Here is a 21,923-nt window from a genome sequence, read left to right as displayed (position 1 = left end):
CAGACGAGTCTGGAAGGAGACATGGTGTACTGGCCTGACTTCATCCTCATTTCACAGGTGGGGAACTGAGGCCCACAGTGGTAGAGTGTCTGGCCCACAGTGACTGGGAAGTAAGAAGGCTCTTCAACCATCTCCAGGGAGAGTAGCATGGAAGCATATTCACTACCGCATGTAAAGTAGACAGCCCACGGAAATTTGCTGCATGACTCAGGGAACTCAGACTGGGGCTCTAACAACCTAGGGGGTGGGAAAGGGTGGGAGGTGGAAGGAAGGTTCAAGAGAGAGGGGACATATGTACACCTAAGGCTGATTGATGTTGATGTTTGGGAGAAATGAAACCAATATTGTAAAGCAATTATCCTTCAATTAAAAATAAAGTAAAAAACAAAACAAAACCCCCAAGGCGTCAAGGACTAAGACTCCAGCCTGCTCAAACTGTCTCCTACCATTGAGAAGGAATCCAGATGACAGGTTTCAGCTGAAATGAAGATGACTCAGGGGCCACAGTGGACCCCAAGCCAAGCGAGACCTCTGAGGAGTTGTACTTCTAAAGCAAACTAAGGCAAACTGGAAAGAGGAGGTTGTGGAGGACATAAGCTCCGCTGAGTGCCTGGCACAGACAGGGCACTCGTGAGCTGCTGGAGAGTCGACCAGAAGGTAAAGTGGGGCTGAGTCTATGCACCGTGCCAGGACTTTGCTTTGCCCAGAGATTCCTAGACCAGGAGGCTGGCGTGAGTCAAGTCAGTTGGTTTAATCTGGGTCTGGCACAGGCTGGGAAATGTGGCTTGTCTGAGCCTCAGTTTCCTGAGCTATGTGGTCCTTCTGAGTAAAGCTTTTGTCTGCTATGAGAATCTCATTTGTGGTGGCCTCCACTCTGATATTCCAGGTTTGGGGCTGGGACACTGGTCAGAGACTTGATGCGGTGGAAAGGATGGGGGCCATGGATGCAAGAAATTCAACTCTTCTCCACCCCAGGAGTTATCTTACAGGGAAACAGAAAGAAATTAAGTCAGGGGCCAAGAACCTCCCGCTGGGAGCCATGGATGTTCAGTGAGCAGGAAGTAAGCCCTTCTCCCGCCCGCATCCCCATGGTCCCTGGGTTCTCACCCTTCTCCCTTTGGGGGCTGGCTAAGAGAAATTGAGATTGGGAACGGAACCTCCAGTTGGGTAGGCGGCATTCACCAGCCTGTCGCTGTTCATGTAACGCTGGGGTGGCAGACCTGGCACCCTCAGGACTGGGGTGAGGGGTGGGGGGATGGAGGGGCTGGTGCTCCCACTGTTTTTGCTTCCAGGAGGAGCAACAGCTCCGGGCGAGGAGGGGGGTGGGGGGCGGTGGCAGACTAGTGTGGCCTGAGGGAGGTGTCCAGACACCAGGTGTGCGACTAGGCCACTTCCCCCTCCAGCTTCCTGGAAGCCGGATCTTACCTGTTCTTACCTGTAGAGGTGGCCGTGGAAACAGAGGAACTCGTATCAGAAGCTTTCAGCAGGAGCAGCAGAGCCAGCAATAGAAGCGGCGGCGGCGGCGGCGGCAGCGGCGGCTGGGAGCTCGCCATTCTTGCGAGAGGAGAGGGGGAAAGACGGGCTCCGCACAGGTGTGTGGCCAGGTGCCCGCTCTTTACACCTGCGCGCCCCCTGCTGTCGGCGCGCGGCACTGCTCAGGGCCGAGGCGGAGGCGGGGCCTCCGGACGCAGGGCATGTGAGGGGCGCATGTTCATTCCTGACTTCCCCCTCCACCTCTCCTAACAAACCCTCTTGGTTCATGACCCCAAAGCGTTACACTCTGCCTGTCCCCTCAGGGGACTTCCCAAGTGGCGCTAGCGGTAAAGAATCCGTCTGCCAATGCAGGAGACGCAAGAGACTGGCAGGTTCGATCCCTCGGCCGGGAAGATCCACTGGAGCAGGGCAGGGCAACCCACTCCAGTATTCTTGCCTGGAGAATCCCATGGACAGAGGAGCCTGGTCGTCCGTGGGGTCAGTGTCGGACACGACTCAAGTGACTTGGCACGCACACACGTCTCTCCAGGACACCCTTGCCCCTCCTAGCTTCCACTGAAGCCCCCACCACTCTGCTGCCCCCTATGCCTTTCCCAAGCCCATGCTGTCACCCCCATGCCCCTCCGCTTGGCCAGGCTGCCCTCTCTGGGTGCCCCCAGGCCCCTCCCTCTGCCGTGTCCCTGATCCCACCTGCGTCCAGCTCTCTATCACCTACACTGGGGCCCCTTGAGGGTGGCCCAGCATCCCCCCAAGTCAGGATGTGGCTGGAAGCCTCTAGGATTTTCTAGGAACAAGGGCCTCATGGTGGCCATTCCAAGTCAGGCCCCCCAGACAATGGCTTCTGGGGTGCTTCCGTCCACAACTGACTGGACGCTGCCCTGCTCGCCCTGGATGAATATGGTGGCACAAGTGAGTCCAGGCTGGCCGCCCTGACCTCCGCAGAAGGCTTAGGGTCCAGATTCCAGGCACAGACCCCAGGTGCCTGCGGCGTGGCTGAAAGTTTTGCACCCCTCCGGTTCAGGATGTTCTAGGGCCCCCAGATGCCCACCCCACACCATGCCCAAGACGCCCACACGCACAGGAGGCCAAGATCCAGGCTGTGGAGGGCTTTATTCATGAAACCCAGAGAGCCATGCGGCCCCTCCCCTGGCATCCCCCCACCAGTAAGCCAAGGTCCTAGACGCCTGGCCACTGCGTGTGTCGTGAGTTGTCCCACACCGCTGGCCCCAGGAGCGCGTCCGTGGTGAGGGAGGCCCGGGTGCTGTGGCCGCGCCAGGTGGCTTGAAGCATCTTGGCTGCGTCCTGTTGCTGCTTCAGCCGACGACGCACGACGAAGCCCCTCCAGGCAGACTGGATGGCCGTGGCCGCCTTGGTCTGATGATGGGGTGGCCGCCGAAGGCTCTGGGCGGTTGACCGGGTCAGGCAGCCCCGTGGCACACCGGCCTGGCTGGCAGCACCCCGGCCCGTGCCATGCACCACCCGGGTGGGCAGCGTGTGGCCGCACGTGTGGCATGTGCGGGGGCTGGAACCCACAAGCATCACCACGCTGGGTGGGCTTCCGAGTCCGGAGGTCAGGGACTGGCAGAGAGCACAGACATGGGGCTGGCAGGACTGGAAGCAGCGGTGGTCAGACGTCGTCCTAGCCCCACTGCTGGTCTTAGCCCACACGTTCTGGAGCAGCATTTGCTGGGTGCGGCTCTGGCGGATGACGAAGCCTCTCCACGCAGCCTGGATGATGGTGGCAGCTCGGCAGAGGCGGGCCAGGTCCCGCCGCACACAGTAGCCACGCCAGGCAGCCTGGATGATGATGGCCCACTGGTGCCACACCTTGATGGTACGGCGCACCAGGAAGCCTCGTGCACATGCCTGGATGATGACCGCCGCGTGGATGATTATCTTCTCTACAGCCTGCACTGATGCCACCAACTCCCTCGGCTGTCTGGGGTCCACCGCTGCCTTGCTGCCCACGACATCCCAGGGCACAGTGCCCCCAGCTGGCTCCCAAGCGCCTCCAGGGGCCACGGTGCTGCCCCTGGGCCCAACTGCTATGCTGGGGATGGTAGAATTCCTCGCTTGGCCACCAGACATGGCAGTGTCCTCTGGGCCCTGGAGTACAGCGGGAGTCAGGGACATCCCGAGACTGTCAGCTGGAGTCAGGGGCACCCCAAAACTGTCAGCTTGAGTCAGAGATGCCCCGAGACTGTCAGCCGGAGTCAGGGACGCCCCCAGATTGTCAGCTGGAGTCAGGGATGCCCTGAGACTGTCTGCTGGGGTCAGGGGCACCCCAAGTTGGTCAGCCGGAGTCAGGGACACTCCCAGATGGTCAGCTGGAGTCTGGGATGCCCCAACACTGTCAGCCGGAGTCAGGGACGCCCCGAGACTGTCAGCTGGAGTCAAGGATGCCCCGAGACTGTCAACCGGAGTCAGGGATGCCCTAAGATGGTCAGCCGGAGTCAGGGATGCCCCGAGACTGTCAGCTGGAGTCAAGGATGCCCCGAGATGGTCAGCCGGAGTCAGGGATGCCCCGAGACTGTCTGCTGGAGTCAGGGATGCCCCGAGACTGTCAACCGGAGTCAGGGATGCCCTAAGATGGTCAGCTGGAGCCAGGGACACCCCCAGATTGTCAGCTGCAGTCAGGGATGCCCCGAGACTGTCAGCTGGGGTCAGGGGCACCCCAAGTTGGTCAGCCGGAGTCAGGGACGCCCCCAGATGGTCAGCTGGAGTCTGGGACGCCCCAAGACTGTCAGCCGCAGTCAGGGACGCCCCGAGACTGTCTGCTGGAGTCAGGGATGCCCCGAGACTGTCTGCCGGAGTCAGGGATGCCCTCAGATGGTCAGCTGGAGCCAGGGACGCCCCAAGACTGTCAGCTGCAGTCAGGGATGCCCCGAGACTGTCAGCTGGGGTCAGGGGCACCCCAAGTTGGTCAGCCGGAGTCAGGGACGCCCCCAGATGGTCAGCTGGAGTCTGGGATGCCCCAAGACTGTCAGCCGCAGTCAGGGATGCCCCGAGACTGTCTGCTGGAGTCAGGGATGCCCCGAGACTGTCTGCCGGAGTCAGGGATGCCCCAAGATGGTCAGCTGGAGCCAGGGACGCCCCAAGACTGTCACTCGGAGTCAGGGATGCCCCAAGATGGTCAGCTGGAGTCAGGGACGCCCTGAGACTCTCAGCAGGAGTCACAGAAGTTCCAAGAACGCCAGCGGGAGTCACGGATGGCCTGAGACTCTCTGCAGGAGCCATGAAGCTAAGGGAAATTGGAGACGCCTGCGGCAACTCCTGCCTAAAAAGGGGCCGCCGGGAACCCCTCGGTGAAGACTCATAACCCAGAGACACCCTCCGAATCCCAGGGTTCTGCTTAGAGCTGGCCATGCCCTGTGCCAGCTCATTAGTGTGGATTATTGGCGTTAAGGCTGGCGGTGCATGCAGGGAATGTTTAGGAAATTTCTGCGAGGACTTGGGGGCATCCTGCTGCTCCTGACCGGAGGGCACAGTCCCAGCTGCAGAACTGTCTGGCTTTTCTGGTACAGAAATAGCATGCATGGACCTGAAGGATGTTCTAGGGCCAAGGGGCCTGTGGCCATTCTGAATCAGACCGCCAGCCGCTGTCTTCTGGGGTGCGCTGGGAATGGCTTCCTTCTGGAAACCACTGTACGTCAGCTTTCTAAACAGGGATGGATGAGGTGAAACACGTGGCTGTGACCTCCGGGAAGTTCTTGGGGTCCCCGTCCAAGCCACAGACCCTGGGTGTAGACCGGTGGCTGCAGTATTGTCATGGGTCGGCTTGGGTGACCCTGAGACTCCAGTAGAAGCCATGATCCCACGGGACTGGTGAGTCATTGAGGGGCTCTGAGGCAGTATATGAGCCACCAAAGCCTTTTGATAAGCCGAGGGGCTCCGGAGTGTAGTGTGAGAGCTTGGAGTCTGCGGGTGAGCCAGTGGGGCCCCAGTGCCCGTGATGGGCACCGTCTGCACACTGGGGCTGGCAGCCGCAGTGTGGGAACCAGGGGCCACCAAATTGGTCTCTGACCTCTGCTGCAGGGTTGGGGTGCCACTACTGACCGTGGAGGGCTTGGCAAGACTCGGCGACTGGGGAAGGACAGAGGCCACACTGCTGGGCATTGACTTAGCTTGGCCGGGAGCTACCTCCTCCAATAGCGGCCTCTGGTCTTTGGGAAGAGCCTCATTCTCTACAGGGAATTCTTGGCTGTAGTCAGTGTCTATTGCCAGGGGACTATGGTATATCCATGGGGTTGCCGCAAGGACTTCGGACCCCTGCCTGGATACGGACCCCTGGGGAGGAGCCCTGCCTGGGTCCTCTGGCCTCATCACAGTCTTGGGATCTGTGGTCTCAAATGCTGTCACCACCCCAATGGCCTGGTTCAACTGTGAGGCTTTTTGCAGAACCGAAGGCACTTGGTATACTCCACCAGCCGTGCCAGGAGCTTCCTGGAGGGGAGCTTGAGCCAGGCCAGGGGGATGGGATGCCTGCAAGGTGGTTGTGGACCCTTCCCCTGCCAGGCCCCCATGGTATGGACGAGGAGAGATTCCAATCAGCAGGGACCCCTGGGGAAGGCTCGGGGCCACGCCTCCGACTGTGGAGGGTGGACTGGCTGTACTAGCCATGGGCTCCAGAACTAGGTTCTGACTCAGTCCCCCAGGCATAGATGCTGTGTCCACAGTAGAGTTCACAGGACAAGGAGGGATTCTGGAGTCCACTGCACCTAGCACTGAATCTAAGAGCAGGTCCGGAGCACTTAGACTAGCTGACGGCTTCACCGAGAGACCTTGCTTCTTCCCGTCACTGCCAGATGCTGCAATCAGACTGGGGGACACTGAAGTCGCCACAGAACTCATAGGCACAGTTCTGGCCATGCCAGTTGCCCCAAACCCTGGAGGAAGGCCCTGGGCTACACTGCTGCTCATGGGATCTAGAGCAAGGCCCTGGCCCACGCCACCAATCACAGGCCCTGGGGAAAGGCCCTGACCCACGCCACCGATCACAGGTCCTGGGGGAAAGCCCTGGCCCACGCCACCGATCACAGGCGCTGGGGGAAAGCCCTGGCCCACGCCACCGATCACAGGCCCTGGGGGAAAGCCCTGACCCACGCCACCGATCACAGGCCCCGGGAGAAGGCCCTGGCCCACGCCACCAATCACAGACCCCGGGGGAAGGCCCTGGCCCACGCCACCAATCACAGACCCCGGGGGAAGGCCCTGGCCCACGCCACCAATCACAGACCCAGGAGGAAGGCCCAGGCCCACGCCACCAATCACAGACCCAGGAGGAAGGCCTAGGCCCAGGCCACTGATCACAGACCCTGGGGGGAGACCCAGGCCCACACCACTGATCACGGACCCTGGGGGAAGGCTCAGGCCCACGCCACTGATCATGGACCCAGGGGGAAGAGTATGGACTACACCATTGACCACATAACCTGGTGGAAGGCTGGGGGCCACACAACTCAGTATGGGCCCTGGAGGAAGGCTCTGGCCCATGCCTCTGATCATGGACCCTGGGGGGAGAGTAGAGGCCATGCCACCGGCTACAGAACCTGGGGCCACAGCACTGGGCATGCCCATTGCAGGCTGCTGGCTGATAACATCAGCTTGTTGGTAACTGCTGGAGATTGTGGACACAGAAGGACACCGGTGGTCCAGAGATACTGGAAGATCCACGCTGACCTGAGATATGCTGGGGCCCACACTGGTCACGGAAAACTCAGACGAACTCACACCCAGTCTACTGGACACTGAAGCCTGAGAGAAGCCAGGAGCCATCCTGGCCGATTCATGAGTCAAAGGGGCAGCAGCCACAGAGGCACAGGATGTCATGGGAGCCATGCCCCTGCTCATCTGAGATTGGCTTGGGCCCATGGCGGTAGCCACACTCCTCTGGCCCACCCTCCCTGCTCTGCCAGGGGCCATGGGTACCTGAGACATACTTAGGAACATGCCAGTAGCCAGAGTCCCCCGAGACACATCTGGGAGCACTTCGGAGGCTGTGGCACCCTGGGATCTGCTCACAGACATGCCCCTCAACAGAGACACACTGGCTTCCTGGCCTAGACAAGAGTCCTCCCCACTGGCCACAGGCGCCTGGTAGAGGTTTGGAGCAGAAACGATGACAGCAGGTTGTTCCATTACTCTTGGGTGCCTCCCACCAATATCAGGCAGCTGATGAAAGCCCAGGGCCACCTCGCTGAACTCAGGGACCTGGGGATGCGGGGCCACTCCTCTGACCGTCAGAGGATCTTGACGTGGGTCCACCCTAGCAGACACTCAGACCCTGGCCCACGCCATGAGCCACTGATGCATATGGTGCACCCGAGGTGACTTCAATGGCAAAGGACGAATAATGCTGACTGGGAGTCACTGCATTCGCCCTCGAGGATGGTAGATTTGGACTCACCCTAGGGGCCCAACTCGGCTGACTCATAGCACAACCTGCACCACTCATCACAGGTAGCTGGGCCAGGCTGGGGGTCCCCCTAGTGGCCACAGATGGCTGCGCTAGGCGGGGGGCCACCACACAAGTCATAGAAGGCTGGCCTAAGCTAGGAGCCATCCCACTGGTAAAAGATGGCTGGCTTTGGCAGGCAGATACTCCAAAGGTCAAAGATGGCTGGCTTAGGCTAGGGGCCACCCCAGTGCTCATAGGTGACTGGCCTAGACTGGGGACAACCCCACCAGTCACAGATGTCTGGGTTAAGCTGCGGGCCACTCCAGTAGTCACAGGTGCCTGGGCGAGGCTGGGGGCCACCCCACTGGTCACAGGTGGCTGGGCAGGGCTGGGGGCCACCCCACTGGTCACAGGTGGCTGGCTGAGCTTGGGATCCACCCCACTAGTCACAGGTGGCTGGGCTAGTCTAGGGGCCACCCCACTGGTCACAGGCGGCTGGGTGAGGCTAGACGCCACGCCACTGGTCATAGATGGCTGGGCGAAGCTCAGGGCCAGTCTGCAGGCCATCAGTGGCTGTGAAAAGCTGGGAACCACCCCTTCAACCATCAATGGCTGGCCTAGGCTGAGGGACACCTTCTTGGTCCTGGACATCTGGCCTAAGCTGGGAGTCACCTTATTGACCACCGATGGCTCAGATAGGCTGCTGGTCATTCTACTGGCCATAGAGAGCTGGCCTGGATTTGAGGCCACCTTACTGGCTACTACAGGCTGAGATAGGCATGAGGTCAAACTACCAGCCACAGCCAGCTGCTGATAGACAGTAGGGACCACGTTACTCGATGACAAACTTCTGGTCAACACAGTCCCATAGGGTGCCTGCGACAAACTCTCCTTCAGATTCATGGAACTCTGATCTGAGGACATGTCTTCCTCATCCTCTGAGTCCCAGTGCACACTCAGTGTCATGCGACTGGCCAGTGAGCTATGCTGTAGAATGGGGATCAGCTCTGAGTCTACAGAAGACTGGTCATGGAGGCTTGGGGCCAGGTGCCTGTGACCTGCTCCCTCAGTCTCTTCCACACTCCTGGGTCCCTGGGACCTCTCCACGGCCTCTGCGGAGAGGAGAGCATCTAGATCAAAGTCCCTGTCCAAGCTGGCTTCCCAGGCCTCCTCGTCCACCACGTCAACAGCGGCCATGCTGGCCACAGACATGGTGGAAAGGCCGAGTGAGCCGCAGCTGCGCAGCGAGCTCTGGGAATTGCTCATATTTAGGCCGTAGTCTGTGCAGCCCTGGGAGAAGCTTCTGGACAGGTCATTGTCTGGACCTTGTGGCATAGTGGCCACCAGTTCACTAGGTATATGGTCAGTTATCCGCTCCCGTGGGCCATGTGCCCTGGAAAGGCTACCCCGTGTTTGATTCTTCTCCTTCCCAGGGATGGCTGTTCGGGAAAGGGTGGGTGTCAGCTTATTGCCTGGGGAGACTTGGAACAGACCGGGATCCACCTGACCCCCTCGCTTGGCTGCCCAGCAACGACCAGGAGCCACGGAACCGGGCCAGGGACCTGGGGTTATGACGCAGGCCTTGGGGGCATGCACTTGTGCTTTGCTCACTGTGGCGGCCTGTGGCGGAACTGGGGTCGCTTCTTTGGTCACCTGCCTAGGGCCCCTGCAGCCTCGTTTATGATTCGGGGACCGTGTTCTCTGCACGGTCTCCTCGGGGACCACAGGTAGCTGTTGTGGAACTTTGGCCCCTTGGGGTTGGCCCCCACCGGGGGATGCCCTGCTGATCCCCGAGGGCTGACACCAGCAAACAGAACCCCCATAGTTGGTGGCACAGCTGTGGGAGTGGGTGCCGCTCCCACGACCTGTGGTGCTGGGAAGCTTGCCCGGTGCTAACCTGCACTCCCCTGGGGATGCCCTTGTGTGTGGGGCCACCCTGCTGACCACGTGTGGACTCTGGGTGCTTGTGGTTGAGCTGCCAGTGGCCAGTGACGGCTGGCTGGTGCTCGGGCCCACGCCATTGGCAAGGAGTGGCTGCCACAGACCGGAGGCCGGCTGTTGGTGGGGCAGGTTGGACAAGTTGGGGTCCACATCACTCACCATTGGGCCGAGGGCTGATGCCAATTCACTCACCCTGGGGTGCAGGCACACTCTTTCCTCACAGTTCTTGAGGGTCAGGTACAGATTTAAGGGGCTTCTGCTGGGTCCCGTCTCCCATGACAGAGTGGGACCCGGGGCAGAAATAGGGGGATACTGGTGAATGGTCATCACCCCAGCAATCAAGGAGGCACCTACAGAGACCACGGATGAGCAGGGTGACCCCCCGAGCATAGCCCCATCCCCCCTCTCTTCCAAGAGCCCGGACGGCCAGCCTGTGACAAAACCCTCCCAGGCCCCACCCCAGGGAACCCTAACCTTGCTGGGCTGTAGTCTCATGGGGCCCAGGCTGGGCCCCCACGCGGCCGACAGGCTCCCCCTGCAGTCCACCTCCACGGGGGCCGGCATCACGGTCATCCCACTTCCCATCGTTTTGGAGGCAGCCTTGGGGAGGCCGACTCCAGACCTCAGGGCCGCCTGAGAGAGAGATTGGCTGAGGACTGCACCCAGCTCACCCTGACACAGGGCCTGGCTCAAGGTGGCGCGCTCCTCCTCCGTCAGGGCCTTGCTAAGCACGTCCGCCAGTCTGCTCTGAATGGCCTTAGTCAGCTCGCCCCGGGACAGTGCGCGGGACAGGCTGGTGCCCAGCTCGCCCCAGGAGGGCGCCTTCACCAGCACCGTGCCCAGGATGCCCTGGGGCAAGGCCTTGGCCATCGTGGCTCCCAAGACTTCTTTGGACAGGGCCTGGTTCAGGGCCGCCCTCACTTCCCCCTGGGAGAGGGCTTTGGCCAGCAGGGCGCGGAGGTCCTCCTGCGAGCCCAGCACGGCGGCCAGCTCAGCACACAGGGAGGCGAGTTGGGAGGCCGCTAGCTCCTCCTGGCTGGGCGGGGGTGCGCTGGTGGTTGACGGCTGGGCCCGGGCAGCCCTGCCGTCCCCCCAGGATTCAGCGTTGCACGTGGTGTGGCCAGCAGAGGCCAGCAGAGGCACCAGCATGTTCTGGGTCTCAGAGGCCCCCTGGTGCAGGCCCAGGGTGGCCTTGCCCTGCACGTAGCTGTGGGATGGGAGCTGGGTCAGTCTGTCTTCTGGCTTGGCTCGGGGCAGAGCGCCAATGTGCTGGCAGGGCTGGGTGGAAGCCTTGAAGCCCACCAGGAGTGGCTGCGACTGCGTCTTGCTGCTGAGTTCAGCAGCCTGGTGGGCCGCATAGAGGCTCTTGGCTGTATCTGTGACCAGCTGGGCCTGGGACTGCGCCTTTGTCAATCCGGTGGGGAGATGCCCTTGGGACTGTACCTTGATCACTGCTGTGGTCAGCTGTGCCTGGGACTGCGCCTTCATCAGCTTGGCGGGCAGGTGTGCCTGGGACGGCGTCTTAGACAGACACACACTCAGGTGTGGTTGGGCCACGGCGGCGGGGGGTTGGGCTTGTGGGTATCCTTGGCCCTGGGCCATGGTCAACTTGGCAGACACGTGCTCCTGGGGCAGGGCCTTAGTCAGCTCGGCCAGCAGATGGGCCTGAGGCGAGCCTGTGGTTGAACGAGGGGCCAGTTGCGCTTGAGGCAGACATGTGCTCAGAGGCGCCCCAGCGGTTCTTGCAGGCCCATACAGTTGGGACTGAACCTTCAAGATGTCCGTCCTCGGATGTGCCCACTTGTTCCTGTCGCTCGCCACTTTTGCCCAGGTCAGATCCCCGGGCATTTCCATGGCCATACTGGTGTCAGACGTGGTTTCCGTTTTCCCTTGTTTCTGGGAGAAGGCCTTGATTTTCTCGCCTTCCAAAGGAGGCCTGGCTGGAGGCTTGTGAGCCCCAGCCCCCGGATATGACGGGGGAAAGCATTTCACTTTTCCCTCTGTCAAGTATGAGCGGGACGAGACCTTGACCGCCCTGGTCGCCTGTCTCGCGTTCACCGTGGCCCTGGCCTTTGGTCCACTTAGACACGTGTGGGATGAGGTGTCGGAAATTCCAGCTGTCGCCGCTGCTGAAAACGGAGGCTTGAGGTTTCCAGCTGCTGACGGGGGCAGGCACAGGGTTTTGAGGATGGTGGCCACTGAGCGTAACTGAGCTGGAGTCTTGGTGATCATGGCCGCCAGGCGCGTCTGGGGAGGAGCAGTTTTCGCCACCGTGGCTCCTTGGAGCATCTGATGAGAGTGGGTCTTGGTCGCTGTAGCCACCTGACATGTCTGCAGTAGGGTCTTGGTTCCCGTGGGTGCTGGGTGCGTCTGGGGTGGCGTCTTGGTCAGCAAGGGCACTGCACACGCCTGGGGCGGGACTTTGGTCGCTGTGGCCGCAGGCCGTGTCTGAGTTGGAGACTTGATCATCGAGGCCAGCAGGCCTAGCTGGGGTGGGGCCTTCGTCATCGTGGCTGCCGGTCGTGTCTGGGGTGTAGTGTTGGTCATGGAGGCTGTTGGTCGCATTGCAGCTGGGGTCTTGGTCCCTTGGGTCACCGGGCAGGGCTGGGGTGGGGTTTTGGTGATGGTTATTATGGGCACTGGGCATGGCTGGGGTTGGATCTTACTCATCATGGCCGCCAGGCATGACTGGAGTGGGGTCTTGGTCGCTGTGGCTGGCGGGCACATCTGAGGTGGGATCTTGCCCACCGGGCCTTGGGGGTACACCTGGGGTGGGGCCTTGGTTATTGTGACAGTTGACATCGGGCATGGCTGGGGTAGGGTCTTGTTCATCATGGCTGCCAAGCACGACTGGAGTGGAGCCTTGATCATGGTGGCCGCCGGGCATGTCTGGGCCGCAGTCTTGGTCATGGGGGCTGCTGGGTCTGTCTCTGGTGGAATCTTGGCCATTGCAGCTGCCAGGTACATCTGGGGTGGGGTCTTGGCTATTGTTACCATGGGCACCGGGCAAGGCTGGGGCGAGGTCTTGGTTATCGTGGCTGCTGGGTACATCTGGAAGGGAGTCTTGGTCGTGGTCATAGTGGGCCCTGGCTGGGCAAGGGTCTTGGTTATCACAGGCGCTGGGCCTGTCTGAGGTGGCATTTTGAGGACCTCTGCTTCCGTGTGGACCTGGGTTTGGGTCTTGAATTGTCCTTGAACTGCCTGGGCGCACCTTGCAGATGGTGGTGGCCCCATGGCTCCTGCCTTGTTGGCCCTGGAAGTTATTTGCTTGGTCTTCATTGGGTCCCCTTCTACTTGGACAAGGCAGGTACTTCTGACGGTTCTTGTCATCAGGCATGGGCAGCACTTCGCATCGAGACTCATGGGACATGGAAGTTTGATGGCGACTGTCTGGTGTGGCAGGAAGGTGACGCTGGGGCCTCCGGCAGAGCACGTCCCAGGCGGTGACATGCCCTGGGACTGCAAAAGGGCCGGTTGGTGGGTATAAGCGGCCAGGCTGTCAGAGGAAGGGAACTGGGTCTCCTTGCTCACCATGGTGGGCTGGGCCAGAAGGGACTTGCCCTCTTCCGGATGCTGGAACCGCACCTGCTGGGGCGGGTGGTAAGGAATGTCGCGTTCCTCCACCTTCGCTTTTTTCTCCATCGCCTTGCCAGCCCGGAGGAGGCGCCTGGTGTTGAAGCGTCGCCAGGACGCCTGGATGGCCTTGGCCGCCATCATCTGCGAGATAAGCTTCTGCCGGAGGCGGTACCCCCTCCAACAGGCTTGAATGAGGGTGGCTGCGCGGGACACCATTATGTCCATTTCATCCACCAGGACATTCTTGAAGGCCTGGCTCTCCACCACAGCGCGGAGGCGAGGGACACGACGAGCCACCGTCTTGTCCTTGTCAGGCTGTTCCAGAAGGGTCTCCTTGGAGGCAGGGGGTTCGCTCTGGGGCTGTGGATGCAGTGTTCCCGGTTTGTCTTGGAGACTGGGATTGGGCTGATAGGAGCTCTGCCCACTGGGTGACGCCTGTAGCTGTGAACACAGTGTCCTCATTCTATCTTGGAAATTGGGGATGGACTGATAGCTCTGCCCACTGGGTGACGCCTGTAGCTGTGAACACAGTGTCCCCATTCTATCTTGGAAATTGGGGATGGACTGATAGGAGCTCTGCCCACTGGGTGACACCTGTAGCTGTGTTGCTTGCTGCATTGTCTTGGTTCCTAGGCGGGTCGGCTCTGCCTGTGGGGGGCAGTAGGGAGGTGGTCAGGGAGGAGCGTCATGCAGACAGGAGGCCTCCTAGCGGGGGCAGGTACTCACCCCCAGAACCTACGTGTTCTTGTTCCTGGGATCTTGCCATCTTCCTCCTCCACTTGGCAGGTACTCCTTCCCAGTCACATGCCCGGGTGCCCTTTCGTACCCAGGCCACATCATCCTGTGGCTACTTCGACATCAGCACACAGGGCACATTCTCACCTGAACACCTGACCACCTACCTGCTCTTCAACTTTCCTCTGTATCTGGAACACACTATAAGGACAGCACTGATCATACTGTTTTGGAAATATCCTGCCTGTGTCCGTGTGCATGGTGTGATTTGCTTTTTCCCACTGACTGATGGTATTCTGAATTCTTAGATGGTAGGAACCAAGCCTGACTCATTTCTGGGGCCGCATCTCAGGCACAGGGCCTGGGCTCCCAGTTGTGAAAAGGTAGATGTTCTGAGTGGCTAGCTTGGCTGAAAAGGAATAGGGGAGCAGATTGAAGGTTGGATGGATAGATGGATGACTAGATCCTGAAGGGATAAATTAGTGGACGAATGAATATTGGATGGGTTGGAGGAACAGATAAGAGAGTTTGGGCTGAAAATGGGTGAGTAAATGAAGTTGATGAATGAATGGGCAAACAGATCAGTAAATAAGGAAATGGATGCATGGATGGATGGATGGATGAGAGCATAAACAGATAAATGGATGGGTGTCTGAGTAGCAGGATAGTTGCATAGATGGAGGAATGGAGGATAGATGAGTGGGTGAGTGAATAGATGGAAATGAGTAGATAAATGAGTGAGTGAATGACGAAAGGTAAAGGAATTGGTAAAGAGATCAATGAAAAGGAGGTGGATTGACGAATGGCTGGATGGATCAGATGGGGGATAACATAGATGATGGATAGATCAATGACAGATGGAAGGATGGGTACAGGAAAAAAATGAAGAGGTGACTAGATTTCAGAAGTATCCCGGTGCAGAGTATTCAGACACTCAGGCAGCCCTGGAGCATAAGACACTTTCTTTACAGGAGTCCCCCCTTCTGGCTGGGACCACAGACTTCATACCTTGGAAGATCATAGAGTTGGAGGAGGAGCAGGAGAAGAAGGTGCAGTCTCAGAAGCCAGCTTGCAAGAAGCAGCAGCCTTCAGCCCTTCATCCCACGCAATGTGCAGCAACACTGCCCTGGGCTGACTCTGTCCCCAAGACCAAAATGAAGAGATGTGAAAACCAAAAAAACCCCAAAAACCCCAAAAAACTAAATTCTATTTAAAAAAGAAAACAAAACCTTTTTTGTTACTGCAAAGTTCACTTATTCAGAGGTAAAACTAGAGAAATAACAGTCATGTCAAAGAGTAGGGTAAAGCCACCATCAAAAATTGGTATTTTGGGCGACTTCCCTGGTGGTTTAGTAGCTAATGTAGTGGCTAATTCTTGGGTCCAGTGGAGGGGACCTGGGTTCGATCCCTGGCCAGGGGACTAGATCCCAAATGCCTCAACTAAGTCTTGGTGCATCCAGATAAATAAATAAATCTTTTTTTTAAAAAATGGCATTTTGGCTATGACTGTCAGTGAATTTCCTCCATGTTCATGTCTTTGGATTAACAATGAAACATCAAAAACAAAGAATTTTAAGTCCAAAACTGAATGTGCAAGGAAGTTTATTCCTTTAAAAAAATTTTTTTATTGAAATATAGTTGATTTACAATGTTGTATTAGTTTCAGGTATATAGCAAAGTGATTCAGTTATATATACACGTCTATATTCCTCCTTAGAATATTTATTTGTGCTAGTTTATTTATTTAGCTGCACCAGGTCTTATCTGTGGAACGTGGGGACTTCAGCTGCAGCATATGAGATCTCGTTCCCTGACTGGGGATTGAACCCAGGTCCCCTGCACTGGGAGCTTGGAGTCTGAGCCACTGGACCATGAGGGGAGGCACATATATATTCCTTTTTGACATTCTCTTTCATTATAGGTTATTACAAGATATTGAGCATAGTTCCCTGTGTTATCTTGTAGGTCCATTTGGTCATAGATTTGATATGTATCAGTGTTATTTTGTACCTAAAAAAAAAAAACAACCTGGAAATAACCAAAAAGGTGATTGCTAGGGGGTCAGTTAACAAGTGTATAAGGAAGGGTACGCAAGGATGTTTATCACCGTATTGTTTATGAGAGTCAAAACTGAAAACAACAATGCTTTTCAGCAGGGAGGTGGCTTAAATGCAGGAGGCCCGGGTTCAATCCCTGGTCAGGGAACTAGATCCCACAAGCCACAACTAAAATTTCTATGACTCAAGGAAGACTGAAGACCCTGCACAGTCAGATAATATTTTTAAAAAAGAAAAGAAAGGGTTTAAAAAAGAAATGGTGTCCAGATCCACCAGAATAGGTAAAATTTAAAAGGGAAACAAGTTACAACCACTTGGATCTCTATCTTGAAGACAAGTCATCAATTCTACTCAGATGAATATACTCAGGAGGTTCAAGTGTTTACACTCACCCCAAACCAGAAACCATCCAAATGTCCATCAACAGAATAATGAATAAGTCAACTGTATATCTATCAATATATTAATATAAATGAATAGAATTAAAAATATCGACCTATTTATAAATCAATGCATTTTATTTGACATGTCAGTGAGAAAGCGGTCAACAGTATAGAGGAATCTCACATACATTGTTTTGAGTGAAAGAACCTGAACATAAAAGACGACAAATTAGTTCCTCCAGTTATAGGACATACAAAAGAGAAGGGAAGAAATTAAGCTCTGCTATTGAAAGTCTAGACAGGGGCTTCCCTGGTGATCCAGTGGTTAAAAATCCACCTTGAAAGGTAAGGGACACGGGTTTGATCCCTGGTCCCGGAAGCTCCCACATGCCAAGGAGCAACTAAGCCTGTGTGCCGCAACTGCTGAAATCCACACACTTAGAGCCTGTGCTCCACAACAAGAGGAGCCGCCGCGATGAGAAGTCCTCGCATCACAACAGAGAGCAGCCCCTGCTCACGGCAACTAGAGAAAGCCAGTGCGTAGCAAGGGAGACCCATCACAGCCAAGAAACAAAATAAATACAGAAATGAGGTGATTGAGAGGGGACATGGGGGGGCTTGGGAGGCCAGTCACGTAGGTTTCTTTGGATTGTGAAAATATGGCCTGGCTTTTCTCTCTGCATCACCTTCATATAGAGGCCAAAATACTCATAAGTGATGATGAGGAATATGTAAGGAGATAAGCAAATAATCAGAGCATAGCTTAAATGAAAAATGCGAGTTATAAACAACAAGCGCACAGGACTTGACCTTTTTCTTTTCTTCACGTGCTTGGCCGCATCAGGTCTTAGAGTGGCAGGCAGGCTCTTCTCTACTTAGGGCGTGTGGGCTAAGTAGCTGCGGTGTGCCGCCTCAGCTGCCCCCGTGGCATATGGGGTCTTAGTTCCCCGATCAGGATCAAGCCCACATCCCCTCCCTTGGAAGGTGGATTCTTAACCACTGGACTACCGGGGAGGTCCCAGGACTTGACTTTTAAAAAAATACAAACACACACAACACACACACACTGGAATAGACATTAAAAAATCTGGAAGGATAAACAATTAAATTGACAAGTGATTGTGTGTGTGTGTGTGAGGAGTAGTCTCAAGGGGTACTTTAATAAACAAAATTTAACTTAAAAAATTGGAATTTGACTTTTAGTCAAGCTGGCAGGAGGATATGATGTGGGGACCTGGCCTCCCTCACTCCTCACTCAAACATAGAAAGATTGATGGAGTATTTTAAAACAGTGTTACGTGGTGATCATGGTTTAATGCACAGAAACATCAGATTACTAAATTGAAAACCAGTAACTAACTTAACACTGTGTGTCGATTACAGTTCAAAACCAAACAACACGGACTTCTCTGGCGGTCCAGGGGTTAAGACTCCACACGTCCACTGCAGGGATCTCGGGTTCAGTCCCTGGTCGGGAAACTAAAATCCCACGTGCCTTGTGCTGCAGCCAAAGACAAATGAACTCATAGGAAGAGAGATCAGATTTGCGGTTACCGGAGGGAGTGGGTAGGGAGAGGGGGACGTGGATGAAGACAGTCAAGAGGTACATACTTCAAGCTATAAGATAAATATATATTAGGGATGTAATGTACAACATGATTTAAAAATACTGTTGTATGTTGTATATGAAAGATTTAAGAGAGTGAATTCTGAGTTATCATCACAAGGGAAAATAATTTTCTTTTTCTTTTATTTTGTATCTATATGAGATGATGGATGTTCACTAAACATTTTTTTCTTTTATATATTTATTTATTTATTTAAGGCCATGACTTGCAGCACGTGGGATTAATTCTCCAAGTGCAAGTGAAAGTCGCTCAGTCATGTCCAAATCTTTGCAACCCCATGTTCTATACAGTCCATGGAATTCTCCAGGCCAGGATACTGGAGTGCGTAGCCTTTTCCTTCTCCAGCGGATCTTGCCAACCCATGAATCAAACCGGAGTCTCCTGCATTGCAGGCATATTCTTTACCAACTGAGCTATAACCAGAGATCAAATCAGCAAACCCTGCACTGGGAGCTCAGAGACTTAACTGCTGGACCACCAGGGAAGTCCCAATGTCCACAAAACTTCTTGTGATCATTATTTCATGATGTACCTAAGTCATTATGCCATACACCTTAAATTTGCACAGTGCTGTATGTCAATTATATTTCAATAAAACTGGGGGAAAACTTTTCTTTAAAAAGAAAACTATACCTCAAAAATAAACCAACAAGTCACTCAGTCGTGCCCAGCTCTTTGCGACCCCATGGACTGTAGCCCACCAGGCTCCTCCATCCATGGAGTTTTCTAGGCAAGAGTACTGGAGTGGGTTGCTGTTTCCTTCTCCAGGGGATCTTCCTGACTCAGGGATCGAACCGGGGTCTTCTGCATTGCAGGTAGATGCTTTACCGTCTGACCCACCAGTTACCATAAAAAAAGGAAAGGAAAAACTTTGTAATATCCTTTTTAAAAAAGAAGAAAAAAGAAAAACGTTATCAAAATCTAGCTCTCACCAACAGATATGATGCAAATACTCTAAAAAAAAGGCCAGTTATCAGAAGAATAATACTATACCCAAGTAGGATTTATTCTAAAGACGTATCATTAGTTCAGTATCTATAAATTCCCAAGGTAATTCATTACATCTAGGACTTTAAAAGATAGCCATATCGTTTTCCAAATAGCACCCCAAAGCACTTTTCCAAATCCATAGCTATTTATAATAAATATTTTTAAAAATAGATAAGATAGTACCTAAAAATGGTAAGTCTAACCACAAAACCATAACAAATGCCATTTTTACAATGAAATTCTAAAGTCAGTTTTGCTAAAGGAAGGAGAAAGATGTTGCCCACCCTTGCTGTGGGTATCATTATTTTTGGTAATTACAGCAAAAGCAAGATAACAAGGACTTGGACAATCAGTGTAAATGTTTGAAAAGAGAGCTTAGCAGAAATTGTCAGTTAGAAGATCCAAGAGATTCTAATTTTTAAAAGCATATCTGTATACACATACAGAACACATGTATGTATATATATATCCCATCATTCCTAAGGCACATGGCTGCATACAAAAAAATGAGCTGCAAATGGAAATGAGAAAAAAAACAATTCATAGTGATGTCCAAAACTCTACAATTCACAGGAACAAATATTACACAAAAGCCAAAGGAGTTACATGAAGGCGAGGAAAAGAGACAAAAGATCTCTTGGAGGCTTTTCTCTCTGCATCACCTTCATATAGAGGCCAAAATACTCTTAAGTGATTTTGAGGAATGTGTAATGAGGTAAGCAAATAATCAGAGCATACATTAAATGAAAAAATGCAATTCTATGAGGCCACCATCACCCTAATACCAAAACCTGACAAAGATCCCACAAAAAAAGAAAACTACAGGCCAATATCACTGATGAACATAGATGCAAAAATCCTTAACAAAATTCTAGCAATCAGAATCCAACAACACATTAAAAAGATCATACACCATGACCAAGTGGGCTTTATCCCAGGGATGCAAGGATTCTTCAATATCCACAAATCAATCAATGTAATACACCACATTAACAAATTGAAAAATAAAAACCATATGATTATCTCAATAGATGCAGAGAAAGCCTTTGACAAAATTCACCATCCATTTATGATAAAAACTCTCCAGAAAGCAGGAATAGAAGGAACATACCTCAACGTAATAAAAGCTATATATGACAAACCCACAGCAAACATTATCCTCAATGGTGAAAAACTGAAAGCATTTCCTCTAAAGTCAGGAACAGACAAGGGTGCCCACTTTCACCATTACTATTCAACATAGTTTTGGAAGTTTCGGCCACAACAATCAGAGCAGAAAAAGAAATAAAAGGAATCCAAATTGGAAAAGAAGAAGTAAAACTCTCACTGTTTGCAGATGACATGATCCTCTACATAGAAAACCCTTAAGACTCCACCAGAAAATTACCAGAACTAATCAATGAATATAGTAAAGTTTCAGGATATAAAATCAACACACAGAAATCCCTTGCATTCCTATACTCTAATAATGAGAAAACAGAGAAATTAAGGAAACAATTCCATTCACCATTGCAACAAAACTAAAGACCTATATATAGAAAACTATAAAACACTGGTGAAAGAAATCAAAGAGGACACTAATAGATGGAGAAATATACCATGTTCATGGATTGGAAGAATCAATATAGTGAAAATGAGTATACTACCCAAAGCAATTTATAGATTCAGTGCAATCCCTATCAAGCTACCAACGGTATTCTTCACAGAGCTAGAACAAATAATTTCACAATTTGTATGGAAATACAAAAGACCTCGAATAGCCAAAGCAATCTTGAGAAAGAAGAATGGAACTGGAGGAATCAACCTTCTTCACTTCAGGCTCTACTACAAAGCCACAGTCATCAAGACAGTATGGTACTGGCACAAAGACAGAAATATAGATCAATGGAACAAAATAGAAAGCCCAGAGATAAATCCACACACCTATGGACACCTCATCTTTGACAAAGGAGGCAAGAATATACAATGGATTAAAGACAATCTCTTTAACAAGTGGTGCTGGGAAAACTGGTCAACCACTTGTAAAAGAATGAAACTAGACCACTTTCTAACACCATACACAAAAATAAACTCAAAATGGATTAAAGATCTAAATGTAAGACCAGAAACTATAAAACTCCTAGAGGAGAACATAGGCAAAACACTCTCTGACATACATCACAGCAGGATCCTCTATGATCCACCTCTCAGAATATTGGAAATAAAAGCCAAAATAAACAAATGGGACCTAATTAAACTTAAAAGCTTCTGCACAACAAAGGAAACTATAAGCAAGGTGAAAAGACAGCCTTCAGAATGGGAGAAAATAATAGCAAATGAAGCAACTGACAAACAACTAATCTCAAAAATATACAAGCAACTCCTACAGCTCGATTCCAGAAAAATAAATGACCCAATCAAAAAATGGGCCAAAGAACTAAATAGACATTTCTCCAAATAAGACATACAGATGGCTAACAAACACATGAAAAGATGCTCAACATCACTCATTATCAGAGAAATGCAAATCAAAACCACTATGAGATACCATTTCACGCCAGTCAGAATGGCTGCGATCCAAAAGTCTACAAGCAATAAATGCTGGAGAGGGTGTGGAGAGAAGGGAAGTCTCTTACACTGTTGGTGGGAATGCAAACTAATACAGCCACTATGGAGAAGAGTGTGGAGATTCCTTAAAAAACTGGAAATAGAACTGCCTTATGACCCAGCAATCCCACTGCTG

The 21,923-nt window shown here is 53.4% G+C and overlaps 2 protein-coding genes across 6 annotated transcripts in view; both read right to left on the bottom strand.

Moving 5' to 3' along the window:
* CIST1 (colon, intestine and stomach enriched 1) overlaps nt 1-1,629 on the bottom strand; it is a 48,660-nt gene extending 47,031 nt beyond the window's left edge. The window contains exon 1 of the mRNA XM_070792523.1: nt 1,436-1,629. Within this exon, the coding sequence (XP_070648624.1) occupies nt 1,436-1,553 (118 nt within the window). The 5' untranslated portion in view covers nt 1,554-1,629. The remainder of the gene's footprint in view (nt 1-1,435) is intronic.
* A 956-nt stretch (nt 1,630-2,585) lies between these two features.
* LOC139184034 (IQ domain-containing protein N-like) overlaps nt 2,586-21,923 on the bottom strand; it is a 38,634-nt gene continuing 19,296 nt past the window's right edge. For 4 of the 5 annotated variants that reach the window (XM_070792517.1, XM_070792514.1, XM_070792515.1 and 1 more), the window contains exons 2-4: nt 15,152-15,280; nt 10,307-14,056; nt 2,586-3,600 (exon numbers count right to left, since the gene is read on the bottom strand). In XM_070792517.1, coding sequence (XP_070648618.1) covers nt 2,671-3,600; nt 10,307-14,026 — 4,650 coding nt within the window. In that variant the 5' untranslated portion in view covers nt 14,027-14,056; nt 15,152-15,280 and the 3' untranslated portion in view covers nt 2,586-2,670. Of the gene's footprint in view, nt 3,601-10,306; nt 14,057-15,151; nt 15,281-17,943; nt 18,347-21,923 lie in introns of those variants that run through there. The other variant, XM_070792518.1, reaches the window with a different exon arrangement.

The sequence above is a fragment of the Bos indicus genome, chromosome 7, assembly GCF_029378745.1.
Source record: "Bos indicus isolate NIAB-ARS_2022 breed Sahiwal x Tharparkar chromosome 7, NIAB-ARS_B.indTharparkar_mat_pri_1.0, whole genome shotgun sequence".
In the NCBI taxonomy this organism is placed as follows: Eukaryota; Metazoa; Chordata; class Mammalia; order Artiodactyla; family Bovidae; genus Bos; species Bos indicus.
Note: the sequence above shows the minus strand (reverse complement) of the source record. Positions and strands in the feature narration are given on the sequence as shown.